Below are 22,477 nucleotides of genomic sequence, written 5' to 3' on the forward strand. Positions count from 1 at the left end.
GCAGACTCTGGAGACGAGCTGCTATCTCTCGGCCGTACAGCGGCAGAACGACTTCGTGCCCCTGCTCGGCATTATCGGTCATCAGTTTCAGCAGATCACCGACAAAGGCCGAAAATTGATTGCTCAGAAAGAGTTTCTCCGCGAAAGCACGGAGAACCTCCCCTTGGGCAACCACGGCGGCAGCATCCCTCCGTTTCGTCTGCTCTCGCTGGATGACGAGCTGGTTTTTGGCAAACTGGGCTTCATCCTGGGCCGAGATCCTAGCAGCTCTGGCCTTCTCAAAGTCTGCCTTAGCCTGTTCGGCCTGGTGACGAGCAGCCGCCAACTTCCTCTGCATCTCAGCATAATCGTTGGACGCTTTGGAGAGTTCAACGGCGACGAGCTTGGAGAGCATATCGTTCCTCTGAAAATGGAAAAAGGAAAAAGTCAACCGAGGGGCCACGACAAAAAATACAGGAAAAAAGCAAGGCCAGAAAATCAAGAAGACAATTCACCTCGGCGAAGTCCGTGGGCCATAAAAATGGCTCACAGATATGCTCCGAAGGAGGCGCCAAGACCACGTCTTTCTCTGGCGCTCTTGGGGGCTTCTGGGTCTTCCCCTTCCTACTTGCCGAAGTCGACTCCGGCTTCTTTGGATCCGAAGAGGTCTTTTGCCTCTTCGGATTCTTCTCGGCATCAGGCGCCGAGCTGGTAGCCTTCTCTTTCTCCGACTCCTTAAGCTCGGAGGATTTGCGGCTAATCTTATTCAGCATGTACACTGCCAAAAAGCAAGAAAGCAAAGTTAGTTTTCGCCACAAAAGCAGTAAGGCACAAAAAAGAATTCCTCACCCTCGGTCTCTTCATCCGAAGACGAGGAGTCGAACACGAAGTCGCCCTTGACGAGCTCAGACTCCAGGTACTGCTTCCTAATCATAGGAATCTTATTGAGCTCGCCCTCGAGCTCGTCCAACGGTTCTAACCGAGGATGAGGAATCACGGACTTCGGCCCTCTCCAAGGAAAGCCCGGAGCCGCTGTCCTATTATAAAAAAAGAAGCGATGTTGCCACTTTGGCCACTTGGTTTTGCAGAAGGCCCTAAAAGGCTGTAAAGGGATCAAGTAAAACCAAGATCCTTTTCTCTTAAACTGGAAAAAATTAAGGATTGCCCTCAGAGACAGATCCTTGTCTAGCCTACGCAGTTCGGCAGCAAAGGCCGATAAGTGCCTCCAAGAGTTCGGAGTCACCTGACCTAAAGGGAGTTGAAAAAAATCAAGCAGCTCTACAAAGGCAGGGGGAAGAGGGAAACGAAGCCCGCATTCCAAGCCGGCTTCATAAACGGTGGCGTAACCCTCCGGCGGCGAGTCAGCCCTATGAAGGTCGTCGGGAATCGCAACCTTCCCCCCAGGAAAAAAATATTTTTCGTGTAAGGATATCACAGTATCCTTACTCAAGATGCTGTGAAAATACTCTACGGTCTTCTCCCCGGATTCCTTCCGGCTAGAAGACCCCTTATCCCCTTTCCTACCGCTACCTGACTCAGAAGAAGAAGAAGAAGACATGGTTCTTACTCTTTGAAAGTCTGAAGAAATTCTGAAGAAATTCTCGAAAGCGGAAGGAAATTTTTACGCAAAAGAGAGAGATTGCAGAAGAAGCAATAGCAAAAGTGTTCAACTGATGAAGAAAGGACGTATTTATCAGATTCGGAGAAGATTTCAAAATCATCGCACCGTTTCGAATCCCACCTTTTCAGGATTCAACGGCCGGATTTTACTGTCGCATTTAATGCAGTCACGCGCAAGGCACGTCCCCTGACGTCAGCCTCCCCCGTACCTTTATCCAGAATGCCGAAGTGACTCGCTTCGCCGAAGTGATTCACTTCGCTTTTCGGGGGGGGGGGTAGTGATGGGGTACGTACTAAACAAGCCCAATAGCAGTGACGGCCCATCAGCCCAAAGCCCAAGGAAGAGTATCAGTTCGGCATTACCAAAGAGTTCGGCCCCAGCCTACAGCTCGGTAAAAGCCAACCAATCAGTTCGGCATTACCAAAGAGTTCGGCTCCAGCCTACAGCTCGGTAAAAGCCGACCAATCAAGCTCTACTCTCAGATCGGCAAAAGCTGCTCGGCAATAGTTCAGAAGTTCGGTCTCAGTATTCGACCGAACTGGGAGATAGTGGACTCATGCAGAACCTCCACGACCTCCACTACACGATCTATTTAGTGGTGTCAACTCATGCAGGATAGCGGACCAAACAAAGAGATAGTGGACCCATGCAGGATCTCATGACCTCCACGACATCCACTACTTAGTTAGTGGTGATGCAAGCCACGACCTAGTTAGTGGTGATGCAAGCCACGATCTTAGTTCAATGTATAAATAGAACTTAGATCAGAGAGAAGAGGGCTCTCGAGACATAAAAGATCATATAGCAAGTCTGTATTTGTAAGCTGTAAACCAGATCAAGCAATACAATCTTGCCCTCCTTTCTCCCCGTGGACGTAGATTTACCTCAGTAAATCGAACCACGTAATTCTTTGTGTCGTGATCTATATTCCTTACCTGCATTTACTACCATCAAAAATTCGCCCAACCATCAAGAATCTATGACTAAAATAGTCTTTAACGTTTATAATGTCCATAAATAAAGTGCGCAATTGTTTTGACTCATATTGTCCTACCTTAATAATTAGATTTTTTTATATTTATTTTGGCACTTAGATTTTCAAATTTTCGAATTTTTGGTAATGACTAATGAACTTTCATTTTTTTTTAATATTTTTATGCAATTTCAGAATCTTCGAATCAGATTAAATTTCATAATTCAGATTTTTAGACAATTCAAAACAAATTCTTAATCATAAAATTTCAGATTTTCAAATTAAATTGAATTGAAAAAAAAATGTTATACGAAATCAGAATGTTCACCTTACTTTTTCCCCTTTACTAAAGGAGCTATCCCTCTCACGGAATTTAGCTAGTAGTACTATATGTTTTATAAATTGTGTGAGAGACAGGTATAACCACCTCAAAAATTTCCAAAATTATAGGCGAATCTCCCACTTATTTAATCCTTAATTCCTCCGCCAATATATAGGAGATACATTCCTCCTTATTTCCCTCCTCAACTAAAAATGGCCATCATGTTTTCCTATCCCGGCGCCGCCCTCTTCCTCGTCGTGGTGTCCACCGCCGTCCATTCAATCGGCGTGAACTACGGCACCGTGGGCGACAACCTCCCCCCTCCGGCCCAGGTAGACAACAATCGACCGCATAAAAATGTTCGACGCGAACCCGGACATCCTCCGCGCCTTCGCCAACACGGGCATCCTGGTGGCCATCACCCTCCCCAACGGCGAGATCCCCTCCCTCACCGACCCCAAATCCGCCGGGCGCTGGGTCACCGACCACATCAAGCCCTTCTACCCTGACACCCACATCAACTACCTCCTGGTGGGCAACGAGGTCCTCCACTGGGGCCCGCAGGAGGTCATCGACAATCTCGTCTCCGCCATGTCCTCCCTCCACTCCAGGAGGGCATCTCCGACATCGCCGTCACCACCGCCCACTCCCTCGCCATCCCGGAGCCCTCCGACCTCCTCAGCATCACCACCACCTGCCCCGGCTGGGACGTCGGCGTCCTCGCCCCCATGCTCGACTTCCACCGCCAGACCAAGACCCCCTTCATGGTCAATCCCTACCCTTACTTCATGTACTCGCCCGAGAAGGCCGACATGGCCCTCTTCCGCCCCAATAAAGGCTTCTTCGACAAGTACACCCGCCGCACCTATGGCAACCTCTTCGATTTCCTCCTCGACTCCGTCTACACGGCCATGAAAAAGCTCAGGTAATATCATTATCATTATACTAGTAAAACCTAGTATTCAGTTGATATATATTTTCTTATTTTATTTATTTCCGTCTACAAAGGTATGCTGACGTGGAGATTGCGGTGGGGGAGACGGGGTGGGCCTCGCTGGGGGAGGTCTTCGAGCAGCCCAAGTGCTCGGTGCCCAACGCAGCCGACTACAACGGCGGTCTAGTTAAACATTTTGAAGCCGGGAAGGGCACGCCGCTCATGCCGAAGAAGAGGTTTGTCACCTACATTTTTGCGCTATTCAATGAGAATCGGAAAACGGGCTCGCTCGCCGAGAAGAATTTCGGGCTTTTCAGGCCCGATTTTAGCCCCGTCTACGATGTTGGGATCATGCGGCCCGGGGGTGCACCCAATAAGCCTATTAAGGTAATACTTTTCTCTGAATAACTTTTAACCATTCATAATTTGTATTTGTGTGATTGATTCTGTCAAAGATATTTAAGGAAAACGGTATTTAATGCTACCATCTCAATTTTGGTCTGAAAATATGAGTAATAGTATAATATAATAAATTTGTAAACCTGGAAATAATTTGTCATTGTAAGCTGTAAAGTTAGCATATGGATGTGTATGTCGTACTGTTACTTGAGACGTTTTTTTTTGGCACATGATTTAAGAAAATTGTGTTTAGTGAATTAAATAAAGTAGATGAGAGAATAAAATAAGGGATAGAAGAGAAAGTAAAATAAGAGATAGAAGAGAGAGTAAGTGCGATTAGATGTTTTGTTTTTAGCCAAAAAGAGAAATGACTCAAGTAACTTGGGACAACTCAAAGTGGAATATGACTCAAGTAACTTGGGACGGATGGAGTATATAGTACTAATATATTCAGTCTATTTTGAATTCTATGCAAAATAATTTCAGTAATCGTATATATTGTTTGACAAATAACAGCAATTCATTATACTACTACTATATAGAAGGATGGAAATTAAAATTTTACAAGCATTACTTAATTACTATGATTATGTTTCCACATGACGGTGGTTGTGGGCCTTGTGGCCTGGGCGGCAAATGCAATCATCTTTATCAATTATGAACGTTAAGCAGTCAAAAGTTGCATGTGCCCATTGAATTTTTTTATAACATATTTTGCTGTTTGCATATTTAAAAAAAAAAGTGGTTTACCAAATTTTGTGAATATTTAATTTCCGAATCTTGGGACATTGCCCGTTACTCCCTCCGTCCCACAAAGATGGTCTGATCACTTTAATATAGAGTGTTTGCATATACAGGATATTCCGGATCCGGCAGGTCCAGGTGGGAAAGAAGTACTGTGTGCCCAAGTCGGATGCGAGCGACGCTGCACTTGAGAGTAACATTAACTATGTGTGCAGCCAAGGCGTCGACTGTGCCCCCATTAAACCCGGCGGCTCATGCTTCAAACCCGACACTCTCAAGGCCCACGCCTCCTACCTCATGAATGCTTACTATCATGCTAAAGGCCTCCATGATTTCAACTGTGACTTCTCCGGCAGCGCCGTTATCATCTCTACCGATCCCAGTAAATCTATTCCCTTCTCATTCTACAACCCTAATACTTATATTTTCTCGATATTAATCCATACTACTTTGTTTTTCTCAGGTAACGCATCTTGCAAATATGTTTCTTGAGAGAGCCCCCCCCCCACTTTTGTCAACTTAGCTTCTAGACTTAGGTATTTATTTGTAACGAGCTTCATTTGTACTTGGAAAAAATAACAAAATGGGCTCAAGGTCTGTCCAATATTGGTTGGGGGTCCTACAAAAATAACATAGTGAAAGGGAGTAATATCTTTGTAAATTACAGAGTGAGTAGTGTTAGAACACACAGAAAAAATTCCCTAAGTCTAGGCATATCAAGGTGGAATGGTGATGTGGTGTGTCCCATCTATAATATATTGACAAATGGAAATTTACATAGCTCCACTTCCACTTGGAAATTACACCTCCACACATGCTAATTGTCAAAATTTTTAATATGGTAATTATGAATATCCCAATATAACTTCCATAACCATATTACCCATGCAAAATATATTTACGCAATCTTTTTATGATTTAAATCTTCTGTCTTCTTCAAAACAATTAAAAAAGTTCTTCATTGCAATCAATAAATTTCAAAGGAATACCATTTTTTTATGCACACATACATGTATATATATGTTCGTTTATATGTATAATGTATTCTTATTAATACCGGCTACATATTTATTTTAATTAGTTATCTAAATGTTCTTTTATATCATTACATAATTATGTATAATCGAATGAACTAAAATTTAGTCTTCTTAATCAAGTAAAACTATATTTTGATCATCTTATTATTATTAACTACCTTTATATTTTAACATGGCATATAAATAAAATACTTAAGCAATAAAATAGTGATAAATATATACAAGTAAAATAAAAAAAAAATAAAAAAAACTTAAGCTATATGACAATATTTATTCTGTTCAATGCTATCAATTAAAGAAAAAATATTCCCGTAAAACGTGATTACACTCTATTATGTGTGTTCACATATATATGCATTAAAAATATATTTTACGTATATATATAATGAAATAGTTTCATAGTTTACAATTGCTGTAATTATTTTTTTCAGTTGATGGAAAGATAATGGGAGATTTAAGTCATAACGTTTAATGCGTATATATATTATATATGAGAGCATATATGGTTATGCATAGTATTATATATGGAATATTCATAATTTCCATATTAAAAATGTTGACGGTTAGCATGTGTTGAGGTGTAATTTCCAGCTGGAAGTGGAGTTATGTATATTTCCATTTGTCAATATATTATAGATAGGATACACATCATCATTCCACCTTGGTATGTCAAGACTAGAGAATTTTTTCTCATTGCAAGATTGTGTGTTCTTACCTTGCTCCATGTATTCTTGCAAAAAAAATGTTTCAAAAAAATGACTCAACCTGTTGGCTTGGTTCCTTTTAATGGCAAAAATGATTTTGTGATTTGGAAACAGAAACTGAAATACGTTCTTATTCAACAAAAGGTGTTTAAATCTGTTGATGATTCTTTGCCTGATGATACTCCTCAAGATAAACTAGATGAAATGAATGAGTTGGCTAGGGCTACTATTATTCTCAATTTGTCTGATGCCGTGATTAGGAAAATTGATCATATTGAATCTGCTTCTGAAATGTGGAAACACCTTGATACTTTGTTTACTGAAACTTCTATGTCTTCAAGGATGTATTTGCTTGAAAAACTGTTCAAATTTAAGCTTGACTTGTCTAAGGATATTGATGACAATGTGGATAGATTTCAGAAGCTTGTGCAAGATATTAAGAGATCTGGTGATAAAACAATTGATGAATATACTAGTATTGCTTTGATGAATGTCATACCTGATTCTTATAGTGATGTGAAAGCTGTCATTAAGTATGGCAGGGATTCTGTTCCTCTGGACTTAAAAATTAGCTCCCTAAAATCTAAAGAACTTGAATTAAGGGAAAGAGTTTCTAATAAAACTGCTTTTAATAAGGCTTTAAATGTTATGGGAAGATCTAAGTCAAGAGGGGGAAATGAATCAAATGGTGGATTTAATACCAACTCTAATTTCAAGAAAAAATATAGATCTAGGTCCAATAGCAAGGACCATAGATCTTTCAGAAAATGTTTTAATTGTGGAGAAGCTGGGCATTATCAAAGAGATTGTACTAAGCCTAAAAAGAATAGACCTCATAATAATAATAACTCTCAGATTGAAAATGTTGCAAATGTGGCAAAATATGATGTTGACAATGAATCTGTGTTTATGCTGCATGATTTGTTGTAAATAAATGCTTCCCCTATGTGTCCCTTTACTTCAAATGATTGGCTGTGTGACTCTGGATATACTTATCATGTTAGTCCCTTCAAGGAAGTGTTCACTGATATTAAGCCTGTAACTAATACTTATGTGTTAATGGCTGATGACAAGAAGTGTGAAATTCTTGGCATTGACACTGTCTGTTTGAAGTTTGATAATGGCTATGTGTTGAACCTGAAGGATGTGAGATATGTTCCAGATTTGTGCTATAATTTGATGTCATGTACTGCCTTGGAAAATTCTGGCATGGGTGGAAAATGGGGGAAGGTTGCATGAAAATCTGTAAGGGTTCTATGTGTTTGTTTAAGGCTAAAAGAAAATGTGGTTTATATGTCTGTACTGTTGTGCCTCTTACTTGTGAAAAAGCATGTGCCAATGTTGTGAAATCTGATAAATTGATGTTGTGGCATAATAGGCTAGGTCACATGAGTGAAAAATGGCTGAATATTCTAAAAAAGCATGCTATCTTATCTGAATCTGATGGTTATGGTAATTTGCCTTTCTGTGACACTTGTGTGCTGGGTAAACAACATAGGGTTACCTTTCCTACCCCTGTGTCTGCTAATATTAGTAGAAATATTCTTGAATACTTGCATATGGATGTGTGGGGCCCTGCCTATGTGTCTTCTCACCTGGTGCTGTGTATTTTCTTTCAATCATTGATGATTTTTCAAGAAAAGTTTGGTGCTTCCTTATGAAACATAAGTATGATGTGTTTGGAAAAGTAGTTACTTGGAAAACCTTGATTGAAACTCAGACTGGAAAGAAAATTAAGGTTATAAGAACTGATAATGGATTAGAATTTTGTAATAAACAAATGGATGATATGTGTGCTGATTTTGGAATTAAAAGACATAAAATTGTGCCTTATACCCCACAGCAAAATGGAGTTGCTGAAAGAATGAATAGGACTTTACTTGACAAAGTAAGATGCATGCTAGCAAAGTCTGGTTTATCTAAAAAAATTTGGGGTGAAGCTTTGTTGACTGCTACTTATCTGGTAAATAGATCTCCCTCTGTGCCTTTGTTAGGGCAGTGCCCTGAACATGTTTTTACTGGAAAATCCCTAAATCTTTCTCATCTGAGGGTGTTTGGTTGTTCTGCTTTGTGCATACTAAAACTGACAAACTTGAACCTAGATCTAGAAAGGGTGTGTTTTTGGGATACCCTGAGGGTGTCAAAGGGTATAGAGTCTGGTTAATAGATGAGCCTGGGTTTAGAGTCATTATTAGTAGGGATGTGGTGTTTAATGAAACTAAATTCCCTTGCTTGAGATTGACTGATAACCCTGCTCCAGATAGGGTGGACAATGATCCTCTTATTGAGGTGGAGTCCACAGAACAACCCACTGATGTGGAGCATCCAGTGGATTTTCCAAGTGAGATGGAGCAGCCTTTTTGGAACTCTACTCCAGCCTATACTTCTAATAAGATACCCAATGAGGGGAATCTTCAAGATAATGATGTCAACAATGTGCCTTTGCCCGATAATGTTGATAATGCTGGTGATATGCTTAATAGTCCTATGAGAATTAATACTCCTGCTTCTGCCCGGAATGTGTTAAATAGCCCCTCAGGAATTCAAAATGCTATTGATGCTCCCAACTTGAATGACTATGTGCTATCTAGGGATATGCCTAGAAGGCTTAATGTTCAGAAACCTGCTAGATATGATGGTTATGTGGGGTTGGTTGCTTTGATCAATTTGACTTTCAATGTGTATGAATCTGATGGGGATGAGCCTCAGTCTTATAAGCAGGCTGTTAAATCTAAATTCTGGAATAAATGACATAAAGCTATGTTGGAGAAAATGAAGTCTCTTAAAATAAATCTTACATGGATTCTTGTACCTCTGCCTCCTGGTCCATCTATGGTTGATTGCAGGTGGCTCTATAAGCTGAAAAGTGAGGTGGAAGGTCTGAGGTACAAGGCCAGATTAGTGGCAAAGGGTTTTACTCAACAAGAGGGGGTAGATTATACAGAAATATTTGCTCCTGTTGTTAAATTCACTACTGTGAGGTTAATGCTTTCTTTATGTGCTCATTTTGACTGGGAATTAAAACAAATGGATGTTAAAACTGCTTTCTTGCATGGTGACTTAGATAAACCAATTTACATGAAACATCCTGAAGGCTTTGTTGATCCTAAGTTTCCCGATCATGTGTGTTTGCTGAAAAAAGCTTTATATAGTTTGAAACAGTCTCATAGACAGTGGAATATCAAGTTCAATAATTGTATGCATAAGTTGGGCTTTGTTAAAAGTACTTTTGATGCAAGCTTGTATATGAAGAACCTTGATTATGTGCCTGTCTTCTTGCTTCTGTATGTGGATGACATGCTGATAATGGGTCCTTGTTTGAAAACCATATTTGTTGTGCAAACTGCCTTGAGTAAGAATTTTGATATGAAGGACCTAGGTGATGCTCAGAAAATATTAGGAATCAATATTGTCAGGAATAGAAAAGAGTGTGTGCTTGTGTTGCATCAGGAACCTTATGTGTACAAAATTATGAGAAAATTTAACTTGTTTGATGCTAAGCCTGCTTCTGTGCCTTTAGCTGCTCATTTTATGTTGAGTAAAGATATGTGCCCTAAAACTGAACATGATATTAATGCCATGAAGAAAATCCCCTATGCTAATGCAATTGGATCAGTAATATATTTAATGGTAAGTACTAGGTCTGATATTGCCTATGTTGTGTCTTGCTTGAGTAGATATATGGCTAATCCTGGTCATGTTCATTGGGAAGCTCTAAAATGGCTTTTGAGATATCTTAAGAATACTGCTAAGTATGGATTGTGTTATTCTAAATGTGATGATGGTGTGAAATTAACTGGTTTTATTGACTCCAATTATGCTAATGATAGAGACAAAAGGAAGTCAACCACTTCCTATATGTTTACTGTGTGTAGATCACGTATAAGTTGGAAGTCTTAGTTGCAGCATATAGTGGCTCTGTCCACTACTGAATCAGAGTATATTGCCATTACTGAGGCAATGAAAGAAGCTGTGTGGTTGAAGGGAGTGCTTTCTGAACTGAATTTTGCAAAATCTCCCCCTGTTGTGTTTTCTGATTCCCAATCTGCTATTCAGTTATGTAAAAATCCTGTTTTCCATGATAGAACTAAGCACATTGATGTAAGGTTTCATTACATTAGAGACATTGTAGAAAAGGGTGAAGTTTCTCTTTTAAAAGTGCACACTGATAAAAACTCAACTGACATGGGGACTAAATGCTTACCACTTGAAAAACTTCTTTTCGACATAAACAATCTGCATTTTGACCCAGGATAGGTGCATGTCCTGGGGGAAAAAAGTCCTCAGTCGCCTTATCTACTATGGTAAGGGTGTTAGGTGGCTGGAGGCATTAAGTCCTTTAGACTAATGGGTGTCAGCCCCTTTGGTGTCTAATAGGCAAACCTGGTGGCTTCCCTAAATGCTAGTGAACTTTGTTCTTTGGAGCTGAGGGGGCTGCCTTGTAGGCAATGATGATTTAAACCTTAGCTAATAGTACAATTGGTTTCCCAGAATAATGTCCAAGGTGGAGTATGTTGATTTATTGGGCTGATATATTGGTGGACTATTATTTGGGCCTGGGAATTATTTTGGCCCAGGTGGTGACTAGGGCTTGTGGCTGCCCTAGCCCAGTTTCCGGATGATATATCCCTCCTCCCTCCATCTGTCGCTTGACATTCACTACTCTCTCATTCTCTCTCTGCTCTCTCTCGCTTCTGTGTGATTCCCTTCTTTCTGTCTTCTTCTCTGATGAGTCTCCGATTGTTTCACGGTGATCTTTCACGGTTATTTGAGTGATTGATCTTGTGTAAGTGTGGGAGTAAGTAAATGCTTCGGTTGCTTGGGTGTTGGAGAAACTAGAGTTTCTGTTCCGAGGGTTTCCTGTGAGCTTGTGTTCGGAGAGTTGTTAGATCCGACATTGTGGAGTGGATTGGGGTTGGTATCCGGTGTGTGAGGTTAATCACTTGTGGATTCAACGGTGCTCCCGTGGATCTTGGTTTCTGGAGAATAGATTCGTACTATTAGCGGGTGGCTGAGCCATAGCTACTAGACCTATTCGAATCATTTATTTTCCTTATTATTTCTGCACTGTGTTTGTATTACTATTTTAGATCCGAGAGGATCTTTTGTGTTTTACTAACTAGGATTTTGAGTGTGCAGATTCTCGGTGGTCCAGTGGCGCATCCGGTCAAGGATTGCATGGTCCGAGAGTAATAGCTAGTTGTTGTAATAGCTAGGGATTCATATTGTATAAATCAGTCGCGTAGGTGAGAGTTTGACTGAGCTCTCTTGTATAAGAACAAAGAGGTCTCGGTAATTAGTGAACCCGGACTTGTCTGATCCCTACACAAACGATATTATATTTGTCTACTACCAATAATCCATAGTTTTGATCATATTTCAATATAAAATTGATAAAATAGAAATGAAATAGAGAGAAAATAAGTAGTAATTACTCCCCAAGTCCACGAAAAATAAGTCACTTTCATATTCTATACTCATTTTGAAAAAATGATAATAAATAGTTAAAGTGGAGAGAAAGAAAAGTAAGAGAGAGAATAATATAAACAAGAGACTTCTCTACAATTATCTCTCGTACTTTGCTTTCTCTTCATTTTAACTATTTATTATCATTTTTTTCAAAACGATTACAGAAAATGAAAGTGCCCTATTTTTTGTGGACTGAGGGAGTATCATTTATGAAGAACATGAGAAATGAACTTATAAAAAATAGCTAGAAGATGACTAATTTTATAGACGATCCAGAATGAATTAACATGACTATCTGATTATGATGGAAGAATGCTAAAATGAAAATTTCCCATATCTCTAAACTTCAATTTCAATTTTTTGGGTAGTGCAATGTTAATATGCTTTTCTTGGAAAAAAAAATGATCTCGAATATATAATTGTACTTGATTTGTTAGGGGTAATTTCCACTTAATTGATGATTACGTGTTGAGTGAACGTTAGGAAGGAAAAAAAATGATAATAAATTTAATACGTAAGTACATATCTAGAAGAGAGAAATGCGTGCGCTGACACACTAACTACTTGTGGAATGTATATATGTTGTACTATTACTACTACTAAATAAGATGGGATATGTATTGACCTACTTGTGTTCCACGCCACTATGTCATCACTTTTTTATTTATTACTCATCTCATTCCCACTACAAGTTTCATGCCAATATTAGTTATAACTCATCATTATTATGACTACTTATGTTCTTTAGAAAACTATTAGTCAGACTCACATTTTCAATTACTATGATCTTAAACTATTGTTATATGAAAATAAATATGCAACCTTAAGATATTAATTTAATAAAAATAGATCAAGGTGTAAGTTAATTCAATAACACATCAACGATTATTGTTAAAATGTTAGTGTAATCTAGAAAGCTTGAAAATGATAGTAGTATTGAATATTGTACGGTAAATAGAATAGTGACGTGATCTAAAAGTATATTAGCTAGCGTGTACAAGTGAATTAGTCTAGAAGGAAGAAGTGAGGTCGCGCTCGCCACACACGACTCTCCTACTAATATTGATTTTACGCGCTTAGCTTACGCGGTCAGTGACGCATTCACTATACCTTTCACACTTAAACATAATAAATTTTCCTTAGTATCCACACTAACTGCACTACTAGTAATATTTTTTTACTCCTCCATTATTTTAGTCATCAACAACTTGAGCACTACTAATCGAGTAAATTAAATAGATGGTTAGACATTCTCTAAATTACTTTAAACTTTCAACTCATAACTAACACTTTGTATAGAAGAAAGATGGTACTGGTTTCTTCAATTAATCAGACTTAGCTTCTTGAAAAAGAAACATCCCCAAAATTTCCCCTTTGTGAAAGGTCAATTGGATTGCACAAAGTCAAACTGTCTAATCTACTAATCCATCTAACTCAACCTAAGTTTCCAGTATATATACACATCCTAATTCGCAGTCATTTTACTACTTGAACAAAAAACACATCAAATATTATTTCAAAACACAATTCACACGCCAAAATGGTGATGAAGAGAAACAGAGAAGGATCAGATCTCGAAGACATACACACGATGGCCAATTGCTTGATGCTATTATCCGGCAGCGGCGGCGGCGGCGGCGAAATTAACCGCGTTTTCGAGTGCAAGACATGCAACCGGCAGTTTCCGTCGTTCCAGGCGCTCGGCGGTCACCGCGCGAGCCACAAAAAGCCGAGGCTGGGAGACGATCGGGAGGCGTCGCCGCCGAAGCCGAAGACACACGAGTGCGCCATCTGCGGCCTGGAGTTCCCGATCGGGCAGGCGCTCGGCGGCCACATGAGGCGCCACAGATCCGAGACCGTTCAGAAACTGTTGCCGTCGCCAGATCTGTCGCTGTCACCGTCACCGTCACCTTTACCTCCAATCGTGAAGAAACCGAATAGCCGGAGAGTTTTGTGTCTGGATTTGAATCTGACGCCCTCGGAAAATAAGTTCATGTTTGGCAACGTCGCCCTTAATGTATTTTTCTGATTAGTATGGGAGATGATTTATTCATTTGTTTGTAGGATTAAACAGACCCTAGCATAGATAGCACCCATGGATTCAGTCATTTATCCTTTGTACAGAATTTTTAATTTCATTAAAATTAAGTATATTCTTTCGTTCATTTGAGAAATAAACGATTATTTACTTCGTGTTTAAGATGGTCTGTAGACTGTGATGATCAATCTATACAATGTCGAAAAGTCAGAACAAGATAGGATAGCTGAATTTCGCAAGTCGTATGCCGGTGCTCTAGTTCTAATAATAGTAATGTTTAGGGTTGAACGATGTGCAAATTACTTTACTCTGTCCGTATCATCAAAACAGATTTTAGAAACACAGTTTTAATATTAATTAATTTGGTAAAATGGAAGATAGGTGGGAAGAAAAACTGATTACAATTATTATTAGTAGAGAATATGGTCACGTCGTAAGAAAGAAAAATTTATGAGTGGAAGTGAGGTTACTTTTATATGATAAACTAAAAAAAGACTATTTTTATGGGACGAGATACTGCTTTCGCTCTTAATAAGTTAGATAAAACCGAGACTTGTGACTATTGTTGGCTGGAATAGACATGCGTCACACGCCTCCATATTTAATCTTGAAATAATGTTATTTAGGATTAGTTTTGAATTATAACTCATAAACGAAACTTTCAAAAAATATAAAATAAATAAATCAGTTTGAGCTACTATAATTTTTTAGGGGAAACTACTAGTACTTCTTTCGTCCAAATTAAGTTAAAGACATTTTTTAGGCACAAAGATTAAGAATTTGTGTTAAATAGATTAAGTAAAGATAAGATAAAATAGGAGAAAAAATAAAGTAAGAGGCATAATAGAAAGTAAAATAAGGGAGAGTAAAATAAAAATGTTTTGATGATTTGGCTTTTTTTTGTGAAAAGAAAGAAATGACTACTAATAGCAAAAAGTGATTTTGTATTTTTCACCTTTTAAATTATTGCATTTTGTCATTAGTATTTATTTCTCAATTGCAATTAATGACTTTTCAATTAAAATCCAATTATTTAAAATGCTAGAATTTGAAAAGTTGGGATTGTCTGCATTGTAGCTGGAATTTGAAAAACTAACATGACAGCTGAAAAATGAATTTATAGCTGGATTTCTAGTTTATCACTGTGGACGCTCTTAGTTTACAATATATACTCCTAATTCCTAAACACTAAACTCCACAATATTCAGAATGAAAAAGAAATTGTACTAGTTAGTCTCCACAATATTTCATTTCAGTTTTTTCATAATTTTCTGATCTGTTTTGGGGTTTCAACCCTCTCCAGCTAAGTAATTATGATTGTTGTTGTATAGGATGTCCATTGGATACCCGGTTCACAATTGTATTAGTACTAGTAAATACTTTCTGATGTGGTACATTCGTGAATAGATGAGCTATGCTATTTCATTTTCACATGGTTAAGCATTTTTAGGTTGGAGGAGTTGTAACAGTGACAATATGCAGGTAACTCTAATTTCCAAACTGTAAAATAAGACTTTGACTAATATGGGCAGGGGCCGCGCGAACACAGGCCCCCTCTGGCACAAATTATGACGTAGGCTCGACCACTTGGGTCGACCTTAGGCAGGCGCCACTCCTGAGTGCAATGGAGATCACCAACCTAGGCCATTGGTCTTATGGATCGCCCATCGACCCCGTCCAGGTAAGTATGTTTCTTAGACCTAATCGCCCCTTTTTTATAACCCAACTTTCTCTCCCTTCTTCTTCTCTCCACCGATGTGGGATACTTAATATCAGCTTCAAAAATGAAGAAAACCATAATGATTATTGCTATGACAAGAAAAGAACATTGGGTGGGGCTATTGAACTATGAAAAGGTAAAGTGAAATGTTTGAACTTAATTGATATGTCAAACAGGATAGAACCGATTCCCATGGTTGAATGACAAGAAACGAATATTGGGTGGGGCTATTGGACTTTCATTTATTCCAATTGTTATGTTACTCTTTCAGTGGATCTCTTGTTCCACAAATATCTACTAGATTGAGAATGTTAGTCAAATGATTGGAGGTGCTGCATCGAAATACTGAAACTGTCTGCTTCTACAGAAAAAGCACATTTTATTGAATCACACAACAAGAAGAGCATATATCAGCTGCCCCCGACTTTATATAAACTGGTTGAATAATCAAAACCCACATCTATTTTTTTTCTGTTTTTACAAGAACAAGATATCAAACTTATTGTAACATTGCATGACAAACACATTTAAAACACAAGAAAATAGTATGATAGAAAAGATCAACCATGGTGGTTTCCTCTGCTGCCTCTGAGCTTCCTAACAAGAGTTAGATGGATCCCGGGGTCGTTGTGGTGGCAGCTGCTGTTGAACACAATGGAGTTGTTCACTCCTTGAACGTTGCTGTTTAAGTACGTCTCCATGGGCGGCTGCGACTGCCCCACCGAATTCTTATCCTTGTGGTCACTGGTGGTGTCGTTTGCAAGGGTGTAGGCGGTGCCGTGAGGGTGTTTCTTCTTGTTGGAAGAGTTTATCTCCATGAGGGCTCCCCTGTTTTCACCGGCAATGGTGATCACTCTCATTCCCAAATCTTCAGAATCGGAGAGTTTCTTGATCGCGCCCTTGTCTTTGGGTGGAGGCTCCCTTTTGCCTTTGGATGGGACGGAATGGAGGGTATGAGCATTGTTGGCTTTGGTGGGCTTTTCAAAGCTTTCTTGGACGAGGACGCTTTTTTGCTCGATCTTGGGCTCGCGGTCCTCCTGCGATGGCCTCATTAGAGCCGGGGGTAGTTGGAGGGGGGAAGGGGGGTGAGATGAAGCCTTGATTTCTTGTGATGGTTTGAGTGGTTTGGGAGATGATAGGGGCGTGGCTTTCTTGGGATTGGCTGTTTCTGCATTTGGGAGAGGTGGTGTAGGTTTGGAGGAGGGTGGGGATGTGGTTTGAGTCTTGATTTGAGGGGACGAGGTAGGGACAGTTGCTGGTTTTGTGACCGGGGAGGATGGCGGGGGTGGTGGTGGTGGTGATGTTGCAACTGGGGCCCTCAGTGGAGAGGGCCGGGGTGCAACTGGTGACCTAGGTGGGGTTGATGGGGTGGTGGTTGGGACAGGGGAAGTTGGTTTGGGTGGAGCGGGAGGCGATGGCGGGGCAGTGGGAGGCTGAGATGCAGGGGCTGGCTCTTGAGGGGGTGGTGGAGGCCTGATTGGGATTGCTGGCCGCACTATGGCCGGTGGGCGGGGCGTTGGTGTTGGTGCTGGTGCCGGTGCCGGTGCCGGTGCCGGGGGGCGCATAGTGGGCAATCTGAACCATGGTGGACGTTGAGTGGCCATTTGCAATTAGAAGTGTAGTAGAAGTATGAAGTTATGACTTATGAAAGTGAGGAGTAAAAATGAGAAATATATAAGCATGAAGAGGTATTGTATAATAGAAATGAAATTTGGAAAAGAAGAAAGGTATCGGATTCGGGTGCATGAAAAGGTTTAATGATGGGATACGATGATGGTTTAATTTCATTGAAAACACAATGCATCTTGACTCTCAATACAAAAAACACTCTAGTACTGTTCCAAATTCAGCAATTCTTTTTGTTTGTCGCCTGTCGGATTCAGATTTTGGGTACCTTCTTGTTCATATGTTGAGTTGTGTTTGTATCACAGCACAATCTTAAGTGTATGAAACACACAAATTGATTGCAAGAGGTTGCTTGTGAATACATTGATTCGGTGTGCTTTAATTTTTTGTAGGACAGTTGTGGCTTTATTTCTTGTCTTTAAGAGCATCATTAACCCCGGCACGGTTTCAGGCCCCAAGTTCCCTCCACGTCATCATTCCTCTACAGTTGTGGCTCAGGCCCCAACTGCTCTAACCCTGCAGGCCACAACCCGGGCCGCAACTAATAAATGACATTATTCACAACTTCGACCTATTTTACGTGTAAATATTGAAAACGTTGAACAATTATAACACGAGAAAAACATTCTTAATTCAAAAATAATAAATTATAAACTAAAAAACTAAAAATTATAATATAAAAAATGCAAAAAAATGCAAAAAAAATTAAAAATTAGAAAATTGATGTCCCCCTCCCCCTCCCCCTCTCCCTCTTCTTCCTCTTCCGAACTGTAAAAATTCAGAAATTGGTGAACAGTAGCGGCCCGAAGCCCCTCCAACCGGAAGCTCCATCGCCCGCCAGGGCCGGACCCTGGGACCGTCCCAAGGCCGCAACTTCCGCCCGGGACCGGCCTGGGCCGGAACTCCGTCGCCTCCAACGCGCATCTCGGGCCGGGACTCGCGATTTGCGGCCCGGCCCCTTGCGTTAACAATGCCCTAAGTCGCCTCAATTCGGAATAGATGCATGGAATATTTCTCAAACACACTGGTAGCCTCATGGGAGATTGTCACGTGATTTTCTCTACGCTATTCTCAAATTCTAGTATGACCATATGTAGCCTAGCCTCTACTGACCTCAAGTTTATTGGCCATCTAAAATTGTTGTTACTTTTATCCGAAGCTAATTTAGAAATTAGAAGTAATGTGTTCAATTGGCAGATAATTTAAATAATAAAAATATAATTTCTGATATTTGTAAATTAACATTCCACTTAAAAATCACAATCAAAGCTAGTAAAACCTAGGAATGTTATTGTCGTCCGAAATCCGTCCAAAAATTTACATAGTTAATGTTGTCATTTCTGTACCAATAAATGACGCGAATTTGGTCATGAATATATAGTATTTTTTTTCTTGTTTCACTCCATTAAGGATTTACGGTAATAATTACCCAATTCCCTCAAAGAGGGGTTGGGCGCCGTCCATGATGCGCTGAAGCTTCGTGAGTCGATTTTCTTGTTTTCATACACTCCTAATTAATTACGAGAAGAAAAAAATATTATGCTCAACGTACGTCGAAGACATCCCCCTGTCCCCACCTTGACCTTTAATTAGTAGATGGTCTGAATTAGCAATCCCGCTCATTCAATCAGAGTAAAACATATTCCCCTCCCACAGGAAATATTTTCTAATGACGACTATAATAAACAATCTTTAGATTTAAATGTGTGAATGGCTAAAGTATACATGATGGAATTTATTCTTATGGAGAACAAAATAATTTTTTTGTTTAAAGTTCCCTGCCTATTTTCTTTTCTAAAACATGTGTATGAGAGTTTCGTAAACTTTTGGCAGACAACTTGAATTTAAGATAAAACAAATACTGTAGATAATTGCATTTTTTGGTGCTTGAAACTTTTTTGAGATTTACTTTTGAAACCCAGATGCCTTCATATAGAAATAAACATCCATTATTTTTTTTGTCATATACAGTAGACATGAGAGGTTATAGTTATTCGTTCAAAGCAACCAAGCCCATTTATAATATGGGCCATGATACATATCAAATACGATAACTGGTCGCAAAAAACTAGCGTGTTAGAAGAGAAAACTCATTTAGTCTATATATTCCACACCAGTTGTTCTCACAACCGATGTGGGAATTGAGTCTGTAACATTCGACCCTCCTTTAATGGCCAACGTCCTCGTTGGTCACGGCTGGTTCTTTGCCATGCCACCACTCTGTGGGTCACCACTTCGAATTCTCGTTGGTCACGGCGAGTTCGTTGCCCGGCCACCACTCCGAGCTGTTTGGGCTTTCAATGAAAGCACCAATTGATACAAACTAAATAGAAGAACTCATCCCAAAAGACTAGTCTGTTAGAAGAGAGAGCTCATTTAGTCTATATATCTCACATCAGTTGTTCTCACAACCGATATGGAAATTGAGTCCGTAATACACAAGCATATAGTAGTAATTTGTTTGAATCACAAACTCACTTAAGGATATGTTTGATAGCATAGATTATATTAGGCATATATTAATTGTACATTTAGGGGTGGTTCGGTTTGCAAAACTATATCGACGTACACACTTATTTTCCATTGTGCGATTAGGCATGGATTAATCACCATGAACACCATTAATCACGGTATCGTCTTTGATATTATAATCTTTAATCTATTATGAACTTAATCCTAAATACTAAATCAATAGATGCATAGGTCACATAAGAATATAAATATTCTAACATCGACGTGCACATTTATTTCGTATTGTGCGATTTCAATTCGTTCAAAAATCTGGCGAGAAATTATTTAGGCGTGAAGAAGCACAAATTATTCACGCAAGCGGAGGAAAAATTGGAGAGCGGGCAAACAATGAGCCATGCGGAGATGGGCGAGTTGATATTAGTGAACCGGAGCTGAGCTCTGAAGACGGTGATTTCGGTGTTAAGGAACAGTAGGAAGGTGGTGCCGGACAGCGCCTTTTTGTCTCCAACGGCGGACTGTGAGGCTGCCGCTGCCTAAGGAGTTCCGCAAAGAAGTTTGCATCGGGGACATGAAATTGTTGATAGGTGACAGAACCGAACCATTGCATATTTCTAATACACTACACATATTTTGTCTATATGTAAAAGAAAACCATTTCGATCCATCATACATATATATAGCTAGTGATTCTCAATATTATATGACGTGTATAAGTTTCAAGTAAGGCGTTGTTGGTTTGGGGTGGGGTGGGGTGGGGTGGGGTGAAAAGTGTGAAGTTGATTTTGTGAGAGGGAGAGGTCCTACAATTAGGTGAGTTATTATTGGTGAATGGTGGTGATTGTAGGTGTCATAAATTATTGAGCTGGTCTTATTCCTTAGATCTTATAATACAGTACGATATTAAGTTGGAAGCAGTGGCCATCCAATCCAATGTTTGGCAGCAATATATGCAAGTTGTCTCAACAGAGGCCAAATGGCTGTTCAACTCCATGATTTTGTCAAACTAAACCCAAAATTTGATTTTAGTGGTGCTCAAGTTCAACAACCACATGATGCCATTAAGATGACAATTTTAATCGGACAGCGATGGATTTAGCCTCATTCACACATACATACACAAGAAGGAAGCATCGATGAAGAAATTGTTAATCTAAGGTCAGGTCAGGTCAGCAAGAACAGGTGGCCGGGTTGTTGAGCTGACTAACTTCAGATTCGATGTTGAAGCCCGACAAGAGCCCCTCATTGGGCTTGACCAAATTGGTGGTATCCAAGGCCTTCTTGGAGACGGCATCATGGATTTGGTGGAGCAGCTTGAGGAAGGCCGGCTCCACATTGTCTCCGGTGAGCGCCGAGGTTTCGAAGAAGAACAGGTTTTGTGTTTCCGCGAATTCCACAGCATCCTCAGTGGGAACCTCTCTGGAGTGGAGGAGATCAGCCTTGTTACCGATCAGCATGATGACAATGGAGGCATCGGCGTGAGCCCTGAGCTCATCCACCCATCTCGCCACGTGGTCGAAGCTCTGTCGCTTCGTCACGTCGTACACCAGCATTGCCCCCAGTGCTCCCCTGTAATACGCGCTCGTCACCGCTCTGTACCTGACTCAAATACATACAAGATACATAGTACAGTCTATCAGCATCCCTTTAGAGAGAGTGAGAGACAAACTCTGAAAAATGATGTTTAGAAACCTCTCCTGGCCGGCGGTATCCCAGATCTGGGCCTTGATGAGTTTGGAGCTGATGGTGACTGTTCTTGTCTGAAATTCAACGCCGATGGTGGACTTGGAGTCAAGACAGAACTCGTTCTTCGCGAACCTCGACAGTAGCTGCGTTTTCCCCACCGCGGAATCGCCGATCACCACCACTTTGAACACGTATGCGATCTTCTTCTCCTCGCTCATCTCTTGATTCATTTTTTCTGTACAAAATTGAGAGAGAGAGAGAGAAATGGAGGTGGTGTGTCTTAGAGAGTAAAGCGGTTAAGTTAAATAAATAAGGCGGAAAATGAAGTGATATTGATGGCTGTGAGTGTGAGTGTACGCTCTGCTCAATCAACTGTTTTCACTTTCACTAAATTCATTCACCACTTAATATTCTGCATTATTTCAGGTCCTACTCATTTTGTCTTGGTAGCAAACTCTAATTGGATTTACTTAAAAATGGGGCACTGACAGCCGTCCACAGTGGTTATAGCCCAGCCACAAACTCCTTATGCCATATCATCAATATTAAAAATCCTCCTGCCACATCCGAAATAGCCCAACTATAGCCTAGCCATATCATAAATAGCCCAGCCACATCAATAGCCACATCACTAATAACACAATATACGGAATTTAATTTACGAGACATATACGGGAAACATTAATAATACTATTTTAATTTTTAAAAAAATATACAATAAATTAAAAAAAGTACAAAAATTTTTAAAAAGTACAT

The 22,477-nt window shown here is 39.9% G+C and overlaps 3 protein-coding genes, 1 non-coding gene and 1 pseudogene across 4 annotated transcripts; 2 read left to right on the plus strand and 3 right to left on the minus strand.

The window, feature by feature from the left end:
* Nucleotides 1-3,044: 3,044 nt before the first annotated feature.
* On the plus strand, nt 3,045-5,738 carry LOC121771067 (annotated as a pseudogene).
* Nucleotides 5,739-13,441: 7,703 nt separating this feature from the next.
* Nucleotides 13,442-14,382, plus strand: LOC121767035 (zinc finger protein ZAT12-like). The gene has a single exon (XM_042163245.1). It carries the CDS (start codon nt 13,723-13,725, stop codon nt 14,209-14,211), a length of 489 nt encoding a protein of 162 aa, XP_042019179.1. The 5' UTR covers nt 13,442-13,722; the 3' UTR covers nt 14,212-14,382.
* Nucleotides 14,383-15,748: 1,366 nt separating this feature from the next.
* Nucleotides 15,749-15,909, minus strand: LOC121793232. The gene has a single exon (XR_006049067.1). It is a non-coding gene; the product is annotated as a U1 spliceosomal RNA (small nuclear RNA).
* Nucleotides 15,910-16,500: 591 nt separating this feature from the next.
* LOC121779010 (vegetative cell wall protein gp1-like) lies at nt 16,501-17,544 on the minus strand. Its single transcript, XM_042176367.1, has one exon. The coding sequence runs from the start codon at nt 17,542-17,544 to the stop codon at nt 16,501-16,503; it is 1,044 nt and encodes a 347-aa protein (XP_042032301.1).
* A 3,468-nt stretch (nt 17,545-21,012) lies between these two features.
* LOC121765278 (ras-related protein RABA3-like) lies at nt 21,013-22,082 on the minus strand. Its single transcript, XM_042161368.1, has 2 exons — nt 21,728-22,082; nt 21,013-21,634 (listed from the first exon to the last, which is right to left on the minus strand). Exons 1-2 carry the CDS (start codon nt 21,949-21,951, stop codon nt 21,205-21,207), a joined length of 654 nt encoding a protein of 217 aa, XP_042017302.1. The 5' UTR covers nt 21,952-22,082; the 3' UTR covers nt 21,013-21,204.
* Nucleotides 22,083-22,477: the final 395 nt, after the last annotated feature.

This window comes from Salvia splendens, chromosome 2 (assembly GCF_004379255.2).
Source record: "Salvia splendens isolate huo1 chromosome 2, SspV2, whole genome shotgun sequence".
In the NCBI taxonomy this organism is placed as follows: Eukaryota; Viridiplantae; Streptophyta; class Magnoliopsida; order Lamiales; family Lamiaceae; genus Salvia; species Salvia splendens.